Genomic DNA, 20,855 nt, shown 5'->3' with positions numbered 1-20,855 from the left:
AGGCTCCCCACTCTGACAGGGTCTCTGGGCAACCTGTGCCAGAGCCTCCCCACTCTGACAGGAAAGTGCATTTATGATATGTCCTGGTAAACTCTTACTGTATAAAGCACTGTGTAAACTGACCTGTTATTTTCTGTAGTCATTTTATACTGTCCTTTATATCACCTAGTATGAAAAATAGATTTTTAAAAATTAATATGTGCCAATCTCAAGTTAGATTTTTTATAGAGTATTTACTGGGTTTTTTCCCCTACTGGTATGGTTTCAAAAAATAGCATGTATTGAGAATAGCACTTACTCTACATTTTATTCCATGAGTTACATAAGTTTCACTGTCAAAATCAAAGCAAAAAGATACCTATTAACCTTAACACTGCCTTGAGTCCATTCATTGCATTATATAAAGCTGTGCATTACATAGTGTATGTTTTCAGCAGAATCACCAAATCACAAATGCTACTTTTGGCACTAAATGTTGTGCTTGTCTATCCCTTTTGATGATTTGTATTCACTCTGGGGTTATAATGTTAAACAAGGGAATCAGACAAGTTTCATAACACATTTACTGTAACGTGATACTGTGAACTGAACTTGCTGTTATTTATCCTTTTTTATATTTTCTCTTGTTCCAGCATAAAGCCAAGGTAGAGGCAATGACCTTAGACCTTGCTTCTCTTCAGAGTGTGCAGCACTTTGCTGAAGCATTCAAATCCAAGAATCTGTAAGTACTCAGAAAATTAGATGTAATAATTTCTTGTTATTTTAATGTCTTTATCAGCTGAGCACAGTTGGCAGGATCACCATAGTTGGATGGATCACCAACTGCAGTGAGTGAATAATCTTTTCACAGGAATTCTTTTCAATGTAAATTGAAGATCATTTGTTTTCACACAAAAAATATTACAGCTCTCCTATTATTTGATGTGTAGCCCCACTTTTAAAGGGCTTTTTTTTACCCTGTGGCTGTTGAAAAAGACCAAAGCTGAATTGCATAAAGACAGTTCAGGCAACTGTTAACAGTTTGGCAGTGGTTTGGAAGAGGTCAGGGATGAACAATTAGTACACTGCTTGTCTTACTTTGTTTTCTAACCTTCTCTCTCTCCTTTTCCTTTTTAAAGCTTAAAAAAATACAGCCCTGTGAGCCAGACAGCTCCATTTTCCAGACCTGTATGTAGAATAGTCCACAACAAAAAAAGAAAAAAAAAGGGGAGAGGTTGTGATAATGACATCACTTAACAATGGACAAATTTATATGGAGATAACCAGGTTAGATTCCAAGTGGTTTGTTTAATTTAGCTTGAACAAAGCAATGAATGTCTGAATTGAAGAAATTATTTGAAAGCTTTTAAGTTCCAAGTCTTGACAATAAATTCCACACTTTGTGCTTTTATCCACAGTTTGACCCGTTGATTGTTGTGAGTATTCAAACTTAGCTATTTTCTGCAAGTATTTCTGTAACTGATATGCATCTTACTGTTCTTCTCCAGAGAATATGACCTCTTAGCTTTGAAAATACATTGTCCTAGAGAAAATATATAACAAAGAGTGTTTTTTTCACTTTTGAAACACTGCCAAAGCTAAATCTCACATGAATAGACAGATGACATTTTAGCACTTACAGGTCTTTTAGTTTCAAAGAATTGTCAAAACTGACTTCTAACAGAATTTCTTTACTGCCAAAATCCTTAGTATCAATATTTTCTTATCGTGTCATCTTCATATATTAAAATTTCTTGAAAGACAAATCCTTGCAGTATTGCTGCTTTACTGCAAACTTGGTTTTGTGGTGTGAGAGCAGTAAGTGTTTTAATTTAGAATCTTCATGCTTTTAATATGCTGCATTTCTTTAAATGTGTGGTGCAGTGGAAAGTCAAAACCACCCTTCTTCCAAATGGAGCTCTTATCCTGATTTGTGTGTTGTAGCTCATACCATGGTTGTCCTAGCTAGTCCATTAGGTATGCATGTTTATAAATCCTTGGAAGTGAACAGTTTAAATCAATTTCTCCCAGAGAACTTAGGAAATGAGAAGATGTAGAATGAGTAAAACCTGTTTTGTTTTCGTTGGCATACCCCATTCTACCAGTGTAGGTCTGTTAAGCTACACTGTCAGTGATGGACAGGCTTTACTGATGTTTCACTCTGATTTTATTTGGAAAATAATTTAGTAATAGGCAGCACTCAAAGTCTCTGCCTTGCCTTCAGGCCTTTCTGTCTTAACTGTGTGCTCAGATGTGCCTGTGTCTGGCAGGACTCATCCAAGCATTATGTGGAAGTCTACGTTCTGTATCTGTTGTGAAACTTGTGGGGTTTTGACCAAAATGAATTTCCAGTTGTATTTTGTTTAAAGTCTGGGGCTGGATGGAAACCAGACCCCACACACTGCCTGCAGCACTGCATCTTTTATCTGTGCAGATACAGGAGAGTCACCTTACAGCCATCTGCACTGGCAGGAGGGTGCACTGGGAGACCTACCAGGTCTTGCTGGCCTCTGATTTTTTTTGTGATTCCACTATGTCTGGGTAAGTTTGGAAAAGCAGTTATGTGGCAGAGGCATCTTCTTGCTGCAGTGGTGGCTGATGAGTTTTCCAGCCCTGGTGAGCACTGGTGACCTTTGTCTGTCTCCTCACTCGTTGGCTTTGCTGCAGTGTCCAGAGGCTTTGGTCACGTTGGGGATTCCTCTGCACCTGTGGCTTTATGAGCAACTGGAAGGAATCTTACAGGCTCCTGTGACAGACTGAGCCTTGTTCTTTATGCTTGGGCCAGTCTTGTCAGTTGGCAGCCAAAATTTCTGAAGTATCCTGTAGGAGAAGCACATTGTGCTGGAGTCCCCCCCTTTCCCATGAGGGACCTGTCACTCCTGTTAATAAGTGTAGGAAATACCTTAAGAGAAGAGGTTTTTCTTTCCCTTACAGATTTCTCAACAATAAAGCAGGTAGGAAAAGCAAATAAAGTGGGTCTTTTAATTTTTTTTTTATTTTTTTGTCCCAAATGAAACTATCATTTGAGCTGTCTAGATCTTGGTTTCTGGGAGAAACGACAATACTTCTAAAATGTCAAGGAGAAATTTTGCATGAGCACACACATTTTAATAAAGACCTCTATTTTATTTCTCACAGCATTTAATGTAAAGAGGCCTTTAGTATTCATTAGTGAACATCTTAAATTCCTCTGTGCCAGAAGTGATATTCTCTGTTTAGTTTCTCAGTGCTCTGTTGGTTTCTGGGACACTGGTATTTTCCAGAACCTGTTGGTCTTGATGACACGTGACCTACTAAGTGAAAATTTCTAAAATAGATAATAAATAGGCATGCCTTCTGAAATTCTGGTTTACTGACACACTTTGTGGCTCTAGGTGCTTTTTTTTGTCAGCAGATGTACGGTTGTTCTCATAGTGACATCACAGCCTGGGACCCTGTTTTTGCCTAGTTGATAGCAACTGGAAAATAGTCTTGAAGAACAGATCTGCTCCTAGATGAGGAAACTTAAAAAGGAACAACTTCACAAAAAGGATCCCTAAATTTGATTGAGTTGAAACCTTTGCAGCTGGGGAAGCTGGGAGTGTTTGTATTGCAGAGAGCAGAGGGGAAATTGCTGAAACTGTGAATCTCTTGCCTTAATCAAATAAGTTGTAGAGAAAAAAAAAACCTTCTTGAATGTGCTTGGGAATCTGAGAGATTGTGGAAACCACGTGAAGAATGAAGAAATGTCATCCTCTGCTCAGCAGGAATTTAACAGGGCTGGTTGCATACAGAAAACAAATGATGCAACAGAGGGAGCCTTGAGAAAAGCATAAATAATAAACAGGAGGAAAGAGTTACTGTGAAAAGAAATATATAATTTGAATTGGAATAGTACTTTAAAGGCCAAGGCTAAGAAGCCTTCCCTGTTTGAAAGTAAAAGTCAGATGATTCATCTATAAATTATCATACTTCTGAGATTTGGTAGAAATCTTTTATTCCTACATGGATTTGTTAGGTGTTGCAGACTTGTCCACAGATAAAATCTGAGCTCTGAATATATAAACACAGGTAAATTATGCCATATTCCTATAAATATATTCTAGAAAATCCTTCCTCCTCTCAGAAAAAAAGAGGGGTTTTTTTTGTTTGCATTATCTATACTCTTGAGTTGATACAGCTGTTTCTCTTTCTCAGACTTTTTATCCATGCAGAAGGGTTTTGCTGATTATTTTAGATCCTGCAGTTCTGTGATTGCAGCACTCAGACTTTCTGATCTCACAGTTAGAAGGATTCAGTGGGCAAAATAAAGTAAAAATCTAAATTAGCTGGATCTCCCAAAGTCAACTTTGGGAGAAGACAGAATAAAACAATATTGGATATTGCTGTTTAATGTTTAATCTAGCATTGTAGCACAACCTGAACACAGTGTGACTAACACATAAAATGAATGTCCAATAAAAAAAATAGTCCTCAAGAATTTCTAGGAAAAAAAAAAAATCCAAGAAAGCCATCTGTCTTTTAGTATTCAGTATTTCTGCTTTGTTTTCTGCAGAGACATTCCCCACTGGATATTTCCACCAGGAGTGAATGAGCTCCATCTTCCTTCCTTGTCAAGACAGTGCTAACGTTAGGATGAGAATGGGAAAAGAGATCTCAGTGCACCTAAATGGCTGGACTTGTTCAAGTTGCTTCTTTTACATGTATCAAGTCTTTCCCCTCTGCTGGTTTCCAGCTCAGGCAGTTCATTGAATGTCTCTGTTATGGAAAGTCAAATAAATGATCTGTTTATAATAATGTTCTGGGCTAAGATGGATTTGGCATGAGCTGATTTTTGTGCAGCTGGCAGAGGCAGAGCAACCAATCTTTCATATTAGTGTTTTGGAACTAAGAAACACTGAGTTGAATCTGCTATCATTGAGTGGGCATGATGTGAGGAATTATTGTTGGTATTAATCCCCCTTACAGACAAAATGACAACTCTGCTGTGATTGTACAGAACACAGCATTGGAATTCAGTCAGGGGCAGTGTTGGTTGGTCTGGGTCTGTGGAATTGGTGTTTGTGTAGGAGTGGAGACTTGTGGACGTGGCACCTTGGTTTCTATTTCTCAGATTGATCATCCCATACTGGGCTGAAACCTGCATACTTTAACTGGGGGACAGCACTGATGTTTCAGTTCTAAAACTCCCAGGACAGGACCTGTTGCCAATATTTACAGCCATGGTGTCCTGGCATTGGCCCAGACCTCATCAAAAGAGCACTTCCATGATCAAAACAGCAGGCAGCAGTGAGCAGTAAAGTTATAGATGAAATTTTATGTGCATTTGTACTTTTCAGTGGTGCATGGTGCCACTTGGTTTGAATTAAAGTTATCTTCTGCCAAACAGTAAGGCTTTAATTTAATGTTCTCAATGTTTGAGAGAAAAAAGCTGAAGTAATCCTGAAAAATCTTGAATTACTTGAAAGACATGAAATAATGTTTGCCAATAGCTACTACTTAGAATTTTCTGAATTGTTAGGAGCAATTCACAATTATGCAGGACTTCCAGATGTAGATCTTCACTGCAGTTACTTTCCTATACTTTAAAACAAGATTTTTATTTTGTGGTAAGAATTGGCATATGCTAACAGTTTGTTCACTAATGATGTGTGTAGAAATATGGAGAAGACAGCAGTTATGAATTATGGCTCTCCATTTGGAAGTTTAGTCTCTTCTTATTTTCCTAACCAGACCCAAAATGGAGTGGGCCAGGTTTTCAGCTGGCTTCCTTAGCTGAGGCCCCAAATTCTGTAGCTGCATTCATTTTTCATGCTGCAGGCAGAAGTGTGCTGAAACCTTGCAGGTGCAATTAAGATTTCGGAGCCTGATGAAAAGTCAATCCAGAATATGATTTTTCTGCATTTCCATATTATAACTGACATATTGCAGGTGTTGTTTTTTTTTAATTCCAATTGAATGACAATTAAATCATAGATATTGTGTGTTAAATTCTATGCATACCTGAGAATACATATGTAAAAATGGGATCTGCTTAGCAAGTTGTTACAAATATAACTTAAAATGTCTGGAAAAAATGAATATATGATTCAGATGAATTATTAGTGATGCCATTATGCCAACATGTTTAATGATTGTGTAGTCCATGTATCTCTATCAGACATGATTGTTGCTACTGCTTATTATCTTTCCAAACCTGAACATATTTTATGTCACTGTACAACTCTGTTCACACTTTGCCATTAATAGAATTACTTTCTGTGAATTAAAAATGGTGACAGTCGAGATTTTACATTTGTTTTCTCAGCTTAGAGTATGGTTGGCATCCTGGCAGTGCCACCAATGCACAAATTTCTGGACAATATTGTGCAATTTGACATATCAAAAAATACCCTCATTGAATTAAGAAACTTGCATAGTTCAGAAGTTATTGTTGCAGACAGCACATATCTTAAATTTAAATAAGATCAAAGGCTGACTACATTTGAAACGTACATAATAATATTAGGGTAAAATTTTTTTCCTCTTTGTGGTAATGCTGTGCCTTATTAAAGCCTAGGGATTGGTTTTCTGCATAAATAGTTTTTCTTTTTCTTCTTCTGTTTTTAAGATCTTGTACACAATTACTCCTTTGTGGTAGCATGTGTCAAGTCATGTGGATCCAAAAACTATTTCCAGTACTTTATAAATGAAAAATTAAAATTCTCAGAATCTTATGTTCTTCCCCCTTTTCCTGGAGGCAGAGATCCTGATGTTTTCATCAGATCACCTTTCCTTTCATCTGCTCTATCGTGGAAATACCTTTTGCCTCAGAATGTTAAATTTTTTTGTTCTAAGTAAAGTCCATATTACTTCACCATCACTTTACACACAGCTGCATCTACAAAAAATTATGAAGTGTTTTTACACATTATTAACAAAAAGGTTTTGTTTGGTGTTTGTTATATGGCTTTATGACTACAACTGTGCTGTCCAAAATTTCCAAACCTGCCACTTGTCTTTGGACACTTTGCACTCACTTCACTCTGCCCTAATGAAGAAACCTTGGAAACCCTCCAGGGCCTTTCTGCTCCCTGGTTGTTCTGGTGCCCATTTCCAGCCATGTCTGTGCCTAAATCCAGGGTGAGTCTAAGATGGCTTGGGGCTCTGTTTTCCTAAAAGAATTCCACAAGATGCACCAGCTGTGAAAGCTGCTTTGAGCATCTAAATAAGTAAAATATGTATGATTAATATGATTAATAACTGATTAAAACATATGCTGTCACAAATATACCAAGGATCTTTGAGCATTATGGATTAATGAGTTTTGAGTAGCTCTGTGCATTTAATTGATGTTGCCTTCTAAAAATTCTGAATTATAAGGCCAGAGTATTTAATTGCATATACATTAAAATATATTTAGTCTATTTAGTTAAATGCTTTCCAGGGGAGATAATTAAAACACAGAAGGCAGAGTCTTCTGCAACTTGGGTAGGGAAGCCTCACTGCAGGCCTGAGAATGGCCACAGATCTTAGAATCCAAAAATTTGTGTAATAGACTGAGAAGGTTGTATTTCTTTATTAGCTGTTCCCCAAAATCCCAGAGGATGTCAAAGTACATTAATTTCCATCACAGCATGGAATCTTTCAGGTCTGAATGGCAGCACACAGCTGCTGTAGGGCTGTGTGTGAATTCTGTTGCAGCTCTATAATCTCTGGGCGAAACAGGGAAGAGTCATTGGCAAGTGAAATGCTCAAAATCCTTGAGGTGTTTTATTCTTTGAATGATCCACCATGGTCCCAAAAACATTTTCCAAGGGTTTAGCTGTTTTCAAGTGAAAATATTACAAATATGTAATAAAAGTAGTAATAGACCTTTTTTTTTGTGAGTTGTAGTTTTCTTTTTCTAAAAGTTCCTTATTGTGTGCAAACAAAATTTGTATATTTAGAAGTACATGCAGAAAAAAAGTAATTCCATAGTTATTACAAAAATGAATATTTCTTTAGGTCTGGCTTGTCCTTTTTTGTGACTACATGTGAATGTGTGTAAATAATGATTTTCTGTCAGAGTTTGAACAAGATGCACTTTGGGGCAGCAAGTGTCCTTACGTGGGCTGCTGGATGAAAATGACCAAATTCTGGATATTTTCATTGCTGTTGTCTCTTATTAATTTCTGAAGGTGCAGGACGATGTGGGGTTATTTTGTCCCCTCACTGCATATGTAAGAAAAAATAATAAAGGGAAAACCATGACTAATGGATGTTTTCTGTTTAGTTCTAAATCAGTTGAGACCTCTCTGTTCCTTCTCCAAACATTTATGAAACTGTACACTGAAGCTTCTAGAGAGGCAATGAGTAATGATTGAGGGATGGTTGACCTCTGTGGCACCATGCAGATGATGTATTAGGAAGGCACAGGAGCAGCTGCTCATGGTAATTCCCATGGATGTGTTATGAAGAAAGAACCAGAACAGTTTCAGTCCACTCCCATTAATCCCTTAGAAGTGGGGCAAAAGTATTTGCTGATCAACAGTGTCAAATCCTGGAAAGAAATCCAGTAGGATGAATTGCAGAGAATTTTCCTTGCTTCTAGCTTGAGGTCATCCATCAGGGCTCTAAGTCCTGTGTTAGAGGCTTGCCTTAAAATGAAGCCTGTCTGACAAGGATCCACATTTCTGTCAGCTGGCAGTTGGCAATAAGGGTATTTTTGCTGACCTTTTAGCCAGTGTTTTTTAGAAAAAGGGGAAGTTAGACATTAAGCATTTTGTTTCTGAAATTTATTGAGTTAAGCAGTGCTTTCTTCTTTCTTTTACATTGAACCAGTAAACATTTAAATATTTTTGTGTTAGTCAGTGTTAGATTATACATGTGTCTGAGTTTTCCTGCTGCTGTCTGAACCCTGAATTAGTGATTTTCTTGTTGCTTGGTTTCCTGTCAGTACTGTTTGTAAAACTGAGGGGGATTTCTGGAGATGGTTGTTTAATTCACCCATTTTCTGGAGAGCCATAAGCTTCCCTTGCCTGTTGGATATTCCCTGTGTGTCTAGGCATTCCCTCATGGAAAGAAGCACAACTTTCTAACGTTCAGACAAAGCAGCCTGGGTGTTCAGGGTTATGAGGTGGAAAAGTTTGGTGGGCTGTGACTTTGCTTCTTTGTGGAAGAGAAGTCACAGCTCTGCCTTCTTTACTGGCCGTGACAGAGGTCTACAGTTGCTTATGGGACTTTGGGGATATGGTGAGGCCTTTTCTGTTGAATTTCTGTGTAATTCCAAACAGTGTGAACTTTTCAAATCGCTTGAGAAGTGCCCCAGATGGTGTGACATTCTGCTTCATGGGAAGATTTGAAAGTATTCCCTGTGCATACTCTCTGGTTAACTATTTCATTGCGTTTGAAATGGGAGAACACCAAAGCCAAGAACTCTGTTGACATTTTGGTGGTGTTTGTTTAACCTCCTAGTGCACCGGCTACATTTGTTGAAAAATATTATTCTTACCTTTGCAAATCATCAGTAATTAATTCCCTTGGAAATATCTACTGCTGCACACAGCCAGCTTGGGAGGCTGCTGACAGATCACAGTTTTACATCAGGTGCTAACAAATTGATTATTAAATTTCATAACTAACTGATTTATAGCAACAATTTAATTTCTGTATCTCTCTAATGTATTCACTTGCTGTATTTTCAAATAGTGCAGAGGAGTTGGATTGCTTAGTTGCTTGTAATGGTGAATTGTGCACAGCATGTGAGAGCTGAATGACTTCCCCAGTGCAAAGGTTAGTGAAGTATCACAGGCTTTGTGAAGTGCACAGAATATTAGCTGCATTTCAGCTCAGGTGTTCACATTTAAGATTGCTCTGGCTGATTCTACATGCTTTTAAACTTTCACTAAGTTGTAGGCACACTTAGCAGCACGGTGAGGGTTTTCTGGGACTGCTGGGTGCCCTGCAGTTGGAGCAGTGTGTTCCTGAGCCTCAAGAAGCAGTGACTACCTGAAATAATGGAGCAGACCAGGTCCCAGTGCCCACCTAAATGGCACTGGTAGCCCACATCAGCTCCCTTGGTGGGAGGTAAGTCACTGCCTGAAGACATTTTAAAGACACATAGAGGTAAATTTTCATAACACTCTGCAGGGTCCTAGCTGTAGTGTTTCCAAAAAATACCTCATGGGTGTCATGGTTAGAGGGAGCACTTGGTCATGTGGATACCAAGAGTAAACACTATGGAAAATTTCCTTTGCTGCTGACATCCTTCATTGGCCCTAGCTGTGCCTTTGATGTAGAATTACAAACTATTTTAAACCGAGGGGGGATTTTTTTTTTTCCTTGGGCTCAGGAGGAAGCCTCATGCAGATTGCATCAATGTTTTTAATGAACTTGTGAAATCAAGGTCATAGTTCTGCTATCACTTGAAAATACTCCTGTCACAAAGCAAAGCTGCAGTGCCAGATGTGTGGTGTGAATTGTCACGTATCTTAAAAACTTCTGTCCCTGCATAATGATATGTTCAGTGACACAGAGCTGTGCACCACTGAGATTAGAATCTGTCATCTGTGGCTGAAATTCATAACTGCACAGTGCCTGTTACCCAGGTAATCTCATTCAGTTCCTGGTGTGCAAATGGCCGGGTCACACAAACTTAGATGACAATTTTCAGTAATTGGACCTTTGTTAGCAGTCTGACGAGAGACACCGATAGCTTAATGGATGTGGATCCAAATCTGAGAGGTGGTTTTTTTTCTGAGCTGAAATGAAGCACAACATCAGTGTCTATTCATACAAACCTCTAGGTTTCTTTTCTGTGGGGTTATCTAAGGAAAAAAAAAATCTATTTTTATTTAGCATTTAAAACCACTAGTGCTAATTAAAAATAAAGGCGCTCTAAAAGGGGATCTGATATGAACTTTTCACTGTGTTAGCTGTTTAAAATGTTTTTGTATTTATTTTTCTATTTCTTCACAGATTTGTTTATAATAAAATATTGTAAATAATGTTAATTTTACAGTCTCTTAAATCTGAAGTACTGTTACTTTGAGAAAAAAGAGAAATGGGCTTTGAAAAATACAAATCTCATAAAATGGACTGAAGCATAATTTAATTTCTTTTACAAAATCCAATTAAATGACCTAAAAATTTAAAAAATATTACTAATTTTTATCATTTTATAGTTCTATAATCTTTTTAATTAATTGAGGTGATAGGTATAGAGTGTGTATTTCTCTCTCTTCTGGTAGTTATTGTGTGATTACTAATAATGAAGGATTTACAGTTTGGATAGGTAGAATATATGAATCCTTTCTGTCTGTGATTTGTTACTTCCTAGTGCACATTACAATTATCAAATAGAATGATGACCTTTTAAAAAGTGTTATAATTTTTGGGAGGGAATGGTGATAGTATTTTTGGTATTGCTGGTGCATTAATGTGCTGCAGTTCTCATACAGGAGTTTCTTATACCAAAAATTGCATTTGTGTTGGAGAAACTTGTTTCTTTTTTCTAAGCAGATGTACAAATCTGTAAATTAATTCTTGCTAGAGCTTTTCATAAAGTCTCATAAGAGGTGATGAATCATCCAAAGTTCCATGCCCTCTCAAGCTTCAAGCAGCTTTGTTTTCCTCTTGGCAGATGCATCTCAAAAGAGGCAAAATGAACTCTGGTTTAAATAATTTTGATAAAAAGTGCCTCAAAAGATCTGTTGCCTTCTAAAGAACATGATCCTGCACAGCTCAGTGAATATCCTGCTTGTGCTGTGTTGAGTGAGGCTGCAAAGATCAAAGAGCTGCCTTTTTTGCCATTTGGTTTGAACAGAAAGAACTTTCCCTTTGTAAGGACAGTCCCTGTTTATCTTCAGTTTCTTTTGTGGGTGCAGTATGTGTGCACAGATATTCTGTGTGTGGGTGTCATTGCCCAAAAGGCAAGTCAGAAATCCAGCATTTCAGACGCTGAGCTCTCAGAGTGCACGGATGTTTCACTCTGCTTCTGGAGCTTTTGGTTAAAATTTTCCAAGTTGGCAAAGGAACAGATAATAGATTGTTAACTTCTCATTGAAGCACACTACACTGGTAACTTCCCATCTGGCTGGAAGACAAAATTTATTTTAATAAGAAAATACAGCCTACTCTTTATGCCCATCCTTCTGCATTTCTTTCAGTATTCAGCTAAGGTGTGTTTGATTCCCCCTGAAATGGTTTTTTGAAAACTGAGCTATCAAAATCTGATGCTTTCAAACATGCCTGAAGGAATATAATTACTTAGGTTTGTTTGACAACCTGGGGCTTCATGTTTCACATTATTTTCCAGAATTCCTTCTGCAGATGCTCAGAGTTGCAGTATACCTGTCCTTCAGTCATATGGGGAAAGGTTCTGACTCTGTGTCTGTGTGTGTAGGGCTGTGAGGAGGCACTTGAGAAGGACAGAGGGCAAGCAGTTATTTTTCCTAATTGTGCTTCATTTATTACCTTCAGAATGAGAGTTTATGTTGTGTGTTGATTTTGTCTCAGGGGATTGCAGTAAAGACATAATAGGATGGAATAAGCTAAACAAGTGTGACAGATCTTAATATTCTGGTGTTAGGACATCAGAAGTGTTAGTGCAGGAATTTTTTGCTGTCATTATTTTGTGTGACTTTTCCAAATTAAATATACCAGGGCAAGGGATGCCAGCTGCAGGCTCTCCAACCTGAGGCTCTCAGCTCAGGTAGAGCTTGCTGAGGTCTGCTGCATCAGGCTCTGACTCAAGGACAAGAACACACTGTCAGTGCCAAGGTTTGCTCAGAGATGATGCAATCTAGCAAATGCAGATCCATCTGAAGTCTGAGGAACAGAGACTTTGCTGTGTTTCGTAAGGGTTTGGAAAAAGACAAGAAAGAACAGAAAGGGCGTTTGTCCTTGATCTTGCTGTGGAGGTTGGGAAGGCTGCAAGGTGCAGTATCCTGAGATTACACTGGAGACCTCAAGGAATTTGAAGTTTTCTGGACCTGTTTTTTGAATGAGAGAGGTATGTGCCAGCCTAGGTTCTTTTCTAGCTTAGTTTTGTAGAATCTTACCCTTTCATTTCAAGTTCCTTTATTGTGGCATTTCTATTTAAACTGGGTTAGGTGAGTCCAGTGAGGAAGGATTCTGTCTGAAGGATCTCATATGTATTGTGTACAGATTTTCTACCAAAGAATACAGCTTCTGGAGAATGTTTTTATTTATCCATCTCAGTCTAGCATTTTTTAACAGCATACTTCATCAGCTACTGAAGTATAAAATGTGTACTTATGTCCTTTTGCATTGTATCTTTATTTCTTAAACACTTGTCCCCTACCAATCGTGCAGGTGTCATGTACCCCATACAAGAAAGTGGTAGGAGCTGCTCCTCTCCCAGGAAAAATTTCTTTTCTAAATGCTCCAGATGGAGACAGACTGGGAGAGCAAGTGATAGTGGTATTTTGCCTTTTATTCTGTACCCTTTCTCCAAGGGTGTGTCACTGTTGGGCTCAGCTGGATCCTGAGTGGGGCTGCTGGAACCACCTGGAATCAGCTCCTTCCCACAGAAACCAGCCAGCCAAATTCCTCACACCAACACCCTATTCACAGAGGGGTGTAATTACACTCAATTAACTGAGATTTCTTTGTCCTCTTTGATTTTTTTAGGCCCCTCCACATCCTGGTCTGCAACGCTGCCGTGTTTGGTGCTCCCTGGTCCCTGACAGAGGATGGCCTGGAGTCCACCTTCCAGGTGAACCACCTGGGACATTTCTATCTTGTCCAGCTTCTGGAAGATGTTCTACGCCAGTCATCTCCTGCCAGGGTTGTCGTGGTTTCCTCTGAGTCCCACAGGTTGGTGAATGTTAACTTTGGTTTTCTTGGAATCTTTAACCCTTAAAGCATGAAACAATTTGGGCAGAACCACAGGAGTTTCTGAAAATGAAGGTCCTTGGTCTCAAGCGTTTGCCTTTGAATAATCTTTTAAAAATAGAAGCATTACTAATGCCTGTGGATGTTTCTGGATTTGGCTCTGTTGCTGGATAAAGCATGTTCTAGTTTTATAACAGTATGTAGATATTTTTTTGATCATTCTTTGTGTGAATGCAGATTTTCGCCGCCTTTCAGACCACTCATTGATTTTGTGAGGAGATGGAATAATAATTGATTAAATCTGAATGGCATGACCTATATTGATTTGTCATTCAACAACTTCAACATCTTAGCAAGAAGAATGTGCAGATATTTTAGCAGGAGAAACAATGCAATTAAAAACTGCTAGATGAAATCCAGTTGTTTTATAATGAGAAATTAGGGAATTCAATGTAGACATTAGCTGTATAATTGTAAAATGAGAAGTAGTGTAGTTAATACATATTGCAAATCTGGCTAAGCCTCTTTTGGTAAATTTTTTAATTAAAATGTTAGATGCTCATATTTTCTACTGCCAGGAAAAGTACAGTTAGTAAAAAAGATGTTGGTGAGGCTTGCCTTATTTCAGATGTGATTGTGTTTTTGTGTTAATAACTGCAAACATGGTTTTGATTTAAATAAAGTTCCTTGTGCAAAATGAATGCCCCAGTTCTGAATTTACTGGGCACAAACCACATCTTACTGATTTAGTTCAAGGACTGCAGGATTAAGCCTATAACATCCAGCTTTAAACATTACTGTTGATTTCTATTTCACTTTTGGTCATGTGCAGCAGCTCTACCAAACTACAAGGGAGAGTGTGTGAGTGCCTTTTTTTTTTTTTTTTTCTCCCCTGTCTTCATATTTCTGAAATGTTTTAGTGACCCAGAATGAAGCTTATTTTTTTTAATCATGTTTCCATAAAATGTAACCCCAGGGACCTGGTAGAGAGAGACCAGCCAAGGGTCGGGCTGAAACCTTTATCACTTCCAAACACAGGGGCTTATGGTATAAATGACACACTGCAGATAGATTTACTTTCACCATTTTAAATTTATGATGGCTGAAATGAAAGGAAGCAATAGAAAATGCCAGTAATAATCCTCCCCACTGTTAAAAGACATGAAATGTCTAGTAATTAGGTGGTAACAAAATCTGGACATCCTTATCTTTGCAAATCACACCAGGTTTGTGAAAGCAAGTAGCAGAGTCCTGTTAGGAGTGAGGGCAGCTACTGCAGGGCAGGCGAGATAGCTCTAGAAATAAATCTGCCAGCTCCAATCACTTGCCAGATGTGGAGGGCACAATGGGATATGTATAAATGAGCTGTTATTTAATGGGAGATTATGTTGAATTGTCAGCTGCTTGTTCCCCCTTGTAAGTTTGTATCTCTGATAGTATTTTAAATGACATCTTTGTTTTCCACTGCATTAAGTGCTGTGTGTAACCAGGGCTCTCATCTCTGGACATCTTTATCTGTGATTTTGAAAACATTTTGAAAGTGGTCATTGCTAAGTCAGAGAGATCAGCCAAGGCTGACAGAAGCCCGTAAGGAAATAAGTAACAGTCTATGTTTGAATAAAATAATTAACACAGCTAGTAAATTTCCCCTTTTTCAAGGAGTCCAAGTAATGTCTTGCAGCTTATCTTTTCACTTGGACTGGTCATTGTAAATAACTGTGCTTTCCCCACCCCCCAGTCTGTTTAATGGGAAGAAGTTTATGTAAGGAGTTAGTTAGGTATTATTAGGTGGTCGTTCTTTCTGACCTACTTGAGAACTCTGAGCCTCAAACCATGTCGTAAAACAGAAGTGTTGGTATCTAATTACTTCCATAAACCTTGACTGGATCTTTTTGCTGGAGTCAAGACCCCCTGTTAGGGGAAAAATTAAGTCCCATGTTTGCAGAAAATGCTATCCTGCACTGCTCCAAGGCAAAATATTTATTTGCCTCTTTGGTTCTTCATTCATTTCTAGTTACTTCTCTGGACTCAGCAGAAATGAATTCTGTTTAAATTAAGCTTTTGGGTACTTTAAGCACATCATGTTACAATCAGAATAATAAGTAGGTTGACTTTCCTTCTGTCTTTATTTCTGTGTTGTTAATTTGATTGTACAGCCCTTATTCCCCTGAATTCATTGAGACTGACTCACATAAGCACACTTGCAGGACTGGACTCAAAATATGCCACCGTGTTTCCTTTATGTAGTAACACACAGAGTTGTATTTATAGATTATTTTTGGTGTCATAAGTGATTACTTGTGGAATGAATATAGGAAATTCCTCCCAGAATAGTCCTCTTAATCTCAGAAATGTATTTTATCTAACTGCAAATTATGAAAGAGAAATTTTGTTGTTGAAATTGAAGGGCTAATTGTGCAAGACACAGAACATCCTGGATTCCTCTTGAGTTCAAATACTGTATTGCTTTTCTCTGAGCATATTATAATTCTGCTCACAGAATGAATGTAGAAATTCCAGCTGATCTCTTCATTTCTGGGCATGAGATGCAAAATTAGTGAAGATATTTTAAAACATTTTTCTAGTGTGTACTATAATTATGTTTATCCCTGTTCTCCCCAGCTGATTCTGAAAACTGAGTATTAAAAAGAGCTTGCTAAATCCTTTTTATTTTTAGTAGCTCCTCTGAATGAAACATAGATCTGTAACTAAATGTAGTATTATTTTCTAATATGAAGATATACCAGTAAATTAATAAATGAAATTATAAGAACTAGGAGGAGAAATGCTTTATGGAAATTTCCTTTTTTTCATCTAAATGTCTTTAGAACATTCACTACTTTGTTTCTTTCCTTTTTTTTTAATAACAAACAGCTGGTGTTTAATGACTCTGTCAGACCCAATTAAAAAACGTCAACTAGTTACTTTGATTTGTGTTCAGCCATGCCATGGGTATACTTAAAAACATTATGCTCTGCCAGAGCTCATTTTGGCTTTGTTTACATTTATCTTTTAAACATATAAGACTATCGATGGCAAGTTACCAAGGTTATAACCCCTTTATATTCATCAATTTTTAATCTAAAAAAGAGCTTAAGAGGCAGTGAGACTCATCCATAGTTACTTGAACACTTAAATGCAAGTGTGTGAGCACTGGATGAAATGATCAGGGGATGGGAAGAAGGGGAAAAGATGCTGGGTTGCTCTGCTTTAGTGCATAGTTATTTTATTCTACATTATTTCCTCCAAGCTGATCATGTTTTTATGGATATATGGCAAAATCTGTTTTGTGCTTTTTTTTTTAATTTAAAATAAAGTGATTTGTAAGTTACATACAATGTCTTTATACTATCAAGGTGTTTTCTGAGTTGTTTTTGTTTATTGTTTGCTGTTTACAGTGATTCAGTAATTTTACTGCCTTATTATGTGGGACTGTTCCTTGGTTCTCAGGCACTTTTCAGTAGATGCTTTCAGCTGCTAAATAAGGTGCTGTTTTATGTTGGTTCTGGCCAGGATCCACTCTTTTGTCTACATTTTATATTGTTCTTAATGAGAGTGAAATTAACTCCAAGGTATCTAAGGCATATTTATTGTTTCTCAGATTTACAGAAATTAAAGACTCCTCTGGAAAGCTGGATTTCAGCCTGCTTTCTCCATCCAAGAAGGAATATTGGGCTATGCTGGCCTACAACCGCTCCAAGCTTTGCAATATCCTGTTCTCCAACGAGCTGAACCGCCGCCTCTCTCCCCACGGGGTGACATCCAACTCAGTCCATCCTGGAAATATGATTTACTCCTCCATTCATCGCAACTGGTGGCTCTACACTCTGCTGTTCACCTTGGCTCGACCTTTCACCAAGTCCATGGTAAGTGAATGACTTAAACTATTTTGTGCATCTTCGTTTTTTCAAATCGGGGCGGAAGAGTTGTGAAAATCGAGTTGTATGTATCTGCCTCTTGCCTTTTATAACCATGACCCTGATTTTAATGGCAGAAATCATGCCAAGACAGTGCTCTAGAAGAGGATTCTTCAACCACTTAAGATTTACTTTGATAATCTTCTCTTAAGGAATCTTCTAAGATGGAGTGCATGACCTTGTTTGCATATATGATTTTCACTGTGATTAAGTAGATCCTATGTCTTAGGTGTGGGATAGTTGAGAGTTATTTCTGTGCTCAGGATACATAAAACATCAAAAAAATTGCTTTGGCTTTTAAGTGGAATATGTTGACTGCATTTTTTATGTAAACAGATGCCCTAGTTAGAAAAGATACTACAGACATTATTAATGGCTGAGGGAAAGTGCTTTCAGTGGTAAAAGCACCTTCATTCATATTTTAAAAAAAGCAACAACCCAACAATTTTTTTGATTCTTACAAAGTGCTGAAGAGAATGGGTGTTTTCCATTTGTCTCCATTGGGTTTTGGACTGGAACCATGACATAATGAAAGGCTTTGCAGTTCTTCACCACCAAGGTTATGAGTCTTTATTATGTAAGAGTTTGCAGCACCTCCAGCACTTGGAGGGGTTTCTCTGATCCTTTGAAACTCTGAGCCAATTATTTATAAGGAGTCCAAAGTATTTTTTAGGCAGAGAATGACATTTACTTCATTGAGAATTGGTTTCTTTTAACCTTATAGACTGTTTCTTTCCTTTTTTTCACTGACTAGGAAGGGTGTTCCCAAAAAGAGGAGCAGGGAGAAGGAAGTCTCCCTTGAATGTTTGCTTGATGAATCAGGGAAATAAAGAGATCCATACCCCTGCAGTATCTTAATTTATACTGGGATAACGTGTGTGGAAAACAGAGGGTGTTTAAAAATCTGATTACGTGTCCATAAAAGAAAAATACTGGATCTTCAGTAAGACCTGTGGAGCAAAAATATAAACACTCCAGTGTTGACCAGGTGTCAGCCAGGAGAGCCCTCACACCTCCAACCTCTGGCTGCATTTTGCAGCCTGTACATATGCAAAGCCTATTTATGTCCATAAGATTGATATGTGAGTGCTCTGGCACCTTGGGACAAGTAATAATATCTTTCAACAGCATGGTTTTTTGACCAGGACCTATAAAACCATGTCTCTGCTGTGTTAGGGATTGTTTGTAAAACAGATTCTTAAGTTCCCCTGAGAATGTGTGAGTGAATGTTATCAAAATCCCGTGAAAAGGATCCAGTCTGTAGATGTTTATGAATTGTTAGTTTTATTTACTCTGACATATTTTCACAAAGGGAACCTTTTGTGTTTGTTGCTCAGGGAATCTTATCCTCCAAGAAACAAATAAAACACTGATGTTAATTTCGAATTCTTTAAAAGATTTGATAGATTTTAAAATCGTGTCTATTAATGGATATTACATATAAGAGAATACAAAGTACAGGACAAAGATATCAGCACTGAATAAGAGTGCACTCTGGTCCAACCCAAAACACTTAAGTCCTTCATGTTTGTAGTTCTCTGAGGTTATTTGAATGTCATGGTGGAGGATATGGGCTGAAGTTAAACATCAGTTTTACAACTCATATTCTGATATGAATTACATTCCCCTGAGCTCTACCAATGTTTCAACAGCCAGTAAAACCAGAAAAGTGTCCCTTCCTGGGGATGCAAACAAGCTGAGCTAAAATTCTCAGCATCATCAGTGTAAGAGGTTCTATTTTAAGGCTTGTAGGGAGCAAATGACTTGCTGCTGCTGCTTCTTTTTTAGGGATTGTGCTGTTACCAACTTGGAATAGACTTTGTTGGGGATCTTTTTCTGGGCTTCCTTTCCGTGTTTCTGTGGCAGGTCACCCTGGGGTTCAGAGGAGTGTTTTGGTCAGAATGTTGGGAGTGATCTCAAAGCTTTACAGCTGCAGTCCCAAGGTGGTGAGCTGCTCGTCCCTGAGCTTTCCCAGGATGTCTGCATTGCACAATGCAGCATGATGCAGCAGCATTTAAAGCAGCTCCAGCTGCTTTAAACTGGAGCTGAGATTGGAGACAAAGTTGTGTGGGGAGAGGGGAGGTGGGGCAGCCTCCCCTGGACAAGGAGCCACACAGAAATGCCTGGACCTGTTTTGGTCTCTGAGGCTGTAGCTTCAGCTGCTGCAGCATTTTGGTGTGTGGAGAGGCCAATCCTTTCTGGAGCCACTTTGAAACTGTTTGCTATGTCCTGATCTATTGGGCTTCTGGAGTCTAATATATATATAAATATATACATACACACACAGAGGTACTGCACCTGCACTTACCTGATTTTGGGCCTTTTTGTATAATTGTGGTATCCAGGAAGTACTTTGAAGTAGAGCAATGGAAAATGAAGACTATTTGTTCCTTTCCCATTGAAATGTAAAACCCACGAGGATTTCTACACAGAAATTAAGAAGTATTTTGTAGAAAGAAATACTTGCAAATGAATTACCGTTTTATTATTGAAGTAACTCTACTAACGTCAACAGGGCTCTTTTTTATTTACCACTAAATAGTTACACAGTAATTTGGAGATGCTTAGATGATAATTAAATGCCAATTGAAACAAGTGGCCACTGTAAAAAACAAACTGGAAGAGAAGCTCTGAAAGTAACTGTGTAGGCCATGCTTATATTTAAATGGTTTGATCTAGGGTTCTAGGGTTCTGGGTTTTTTTCTTTCTACCTCTTTTACTCTCTTCTCTCCCTCTGTCTTCAAAAACTGACTTGAGAAAAGTCTGTCTGAGTTGTTTTTTTTTTGGTTTTAAATAATGTTTTGGTTTTTTTTTTTTTTTTTAATAAATGCTAGTCATTCAGAACCCATCTAATTTGTCATTATTTACATACAAGCCTGAAGTTAAATATATTTATTGTAAGTTTAAAGCTTACACTGAGTGTGATATCTGGTGTCACCCCCAGGTGATTTTCAGTGTACAAGGGCATATAAAATTATAAGCAGAGTGCCATTATCACACACTTGTGGTAGTCTTACATAGACCCAAATATTTTTGTTGGCAGGTAACAGAGCAGGAAGAATATCATGTGTTAGAGTAGCAAGAGCTTAACAGATGTTTCAGTGAGCTGCATTTTCAAATCCTGTCACATTAAGAAATGGCTGGGGTTTGGGAAGTTCTGAG

General features: G+C 38.0%; 1 protein-coding gene across 1 annotated transcript in view; it reads left to right on the top strand.

Annotated features, from left to right (window-relative positions):
- The window catches only part of WWOX (WW domain containing oxidoreductase), a 471,393-nt gene that overhangs the window by 93,571 nt on the left and 356,967 nt on the right, over positions 1-20,855 (top strand). Inside the window, exons 6-8 of the mRNA XM_041458694.1 lie at positions 633-721; positions 13,573-13,758; positions 17,378-17,642. Coding sequence (XP_041314628.1) covers positions 633-721; positions 13,573-13,758; positions 17,378-17,642 — 540 coding nt within the window. The remainder of the gene's footprint in view (positions 1-632; positions 722-13,572; positions 13,759-17,377; positions 17,643-20,855) is intronic.

Source organism: Pyrgilauda ruficollis, unplaced genomic scaffold (genome assembly GCF_017590135.1).
Source record: "Pyrgilauda ruficollis isolate IOZ18807 unplaced genomic scaffold, ASM1759013v1 scaffold13, whole genome shotgun sequence".
Taxonomy (NCBI): domain Eukaryota; kingdom Metazoa; phylum Chordata; class Aves; order Passeriformes; family Passeridae; genus Pyrgilauda; species Pyrgilauda ruficollis.
Note: the sequence above shows the minus strand (reverse complement) of the source record. Positions and strands in the feature narration are given on the sequence as shown.